This window comes from Monoraphidium neglectum (genome assembly GCF_000611645.1).
Source record: "Monoraphidium neglectum strain SAG 48.87 unplaced genomic scaffold scaffold01875, whole genome shotgun sequence".
Classification (NCBI taxonomy): Eukaryota; Viridiplantae; Chlorophyta; class Chlorophyceae; order Sphaeropleales; family Selenastraceae; genus Monoraphidium; species Monoraphidium neglectum.
Window position 1 is genome coordinate 1 of NW_014011753.1, and position 720 is coordinate 720.

General features: G+C 70.1%; 1 protein-coding gene across 1 annotated transcript in view; it reads right to left on the reverse strand.

Annotated features, from left to right (window-relative positions):
• Positions 1-196: 196 nt before the first annotated feature.
• Positions 197-720, reverse strand: part of MNEG_9264 (hypothetical protein) — a gene marked incomplete at both ends in the record, with an annotated part of 4821 nt that continues 4297 nt past the window's right edge. Inside the window, 2 exons of the mRNA XM_014042262.1 lie at positions 197-379; positions 503-688. Coding sequence (XP_013897716.1) covers positions 197-379; positions 503-688 — 369 coding nt within the window. The remainder of the gene's footprint in view (positions 380-502; positions 689-720) is intronic.

Genomic DNA, 720 nt, shown 5'->3' on the forward strand with positions numbered 1-720 from the left:
GGGGCGGCGACGGGGAGGGGCGCAGGGGCTAAGAGCATGGTGGGTGGCGGCGCTGGGGGCCGCGAGTGGATTTGAAGAGCGTGCTGCAACGGCGCGACTGGGCCCGTCTGAATGGCACGCCCTGACGTCACGACATCAGCAGCGATGCATTGGCCTGCAATGTAGGCAGTCAACGAGCAGATGGTGTGCGGCCCACCGTCTCAGCCAGGAGGCCGCAGGCGCTGTCGGGGCGCTGCGAGGGCGAGCTCAGCCCGCTGCCGCCCAACCGGCCGCCGGGGGCGGCGGCGGTGGCGCTGCGGGTGGGGGAGTCCAGGATCGCGGACTGCAGGGCTGCGGTGGTGTCCACGAGCTCTGCAGGCAGGTGCCACTTGCCGGTGTGCTGCGGGGGCAATGGTGGGGATGACACAACGGTTTGTGATGCACCGGAAAGTCGGGCGGTTGGTTGGGTTGTGCAGAGGCAAGCACTGCGGCTTCGCCTGCGTGCGGGGAGTTGAGCACGCACGTGGGTGCAGGCAGAAGATGTGCGTGCGCCTGGGCGCTCCCAGCTGGGCAGGCCCCATACCGCCATGGTCTGCAGCGCGGCCTTCATCCTCTCCTCCTGCGCCGCCATGCCGGCCTGCACGCGCTGCACCTCCTTCACCAGCGCCGTCCTCTGGGCCATGATCGCGTCCACCTTGGCCATCTTGCCCTGGCGGGATTTCGGCGCGGCCGGTCGCGGGG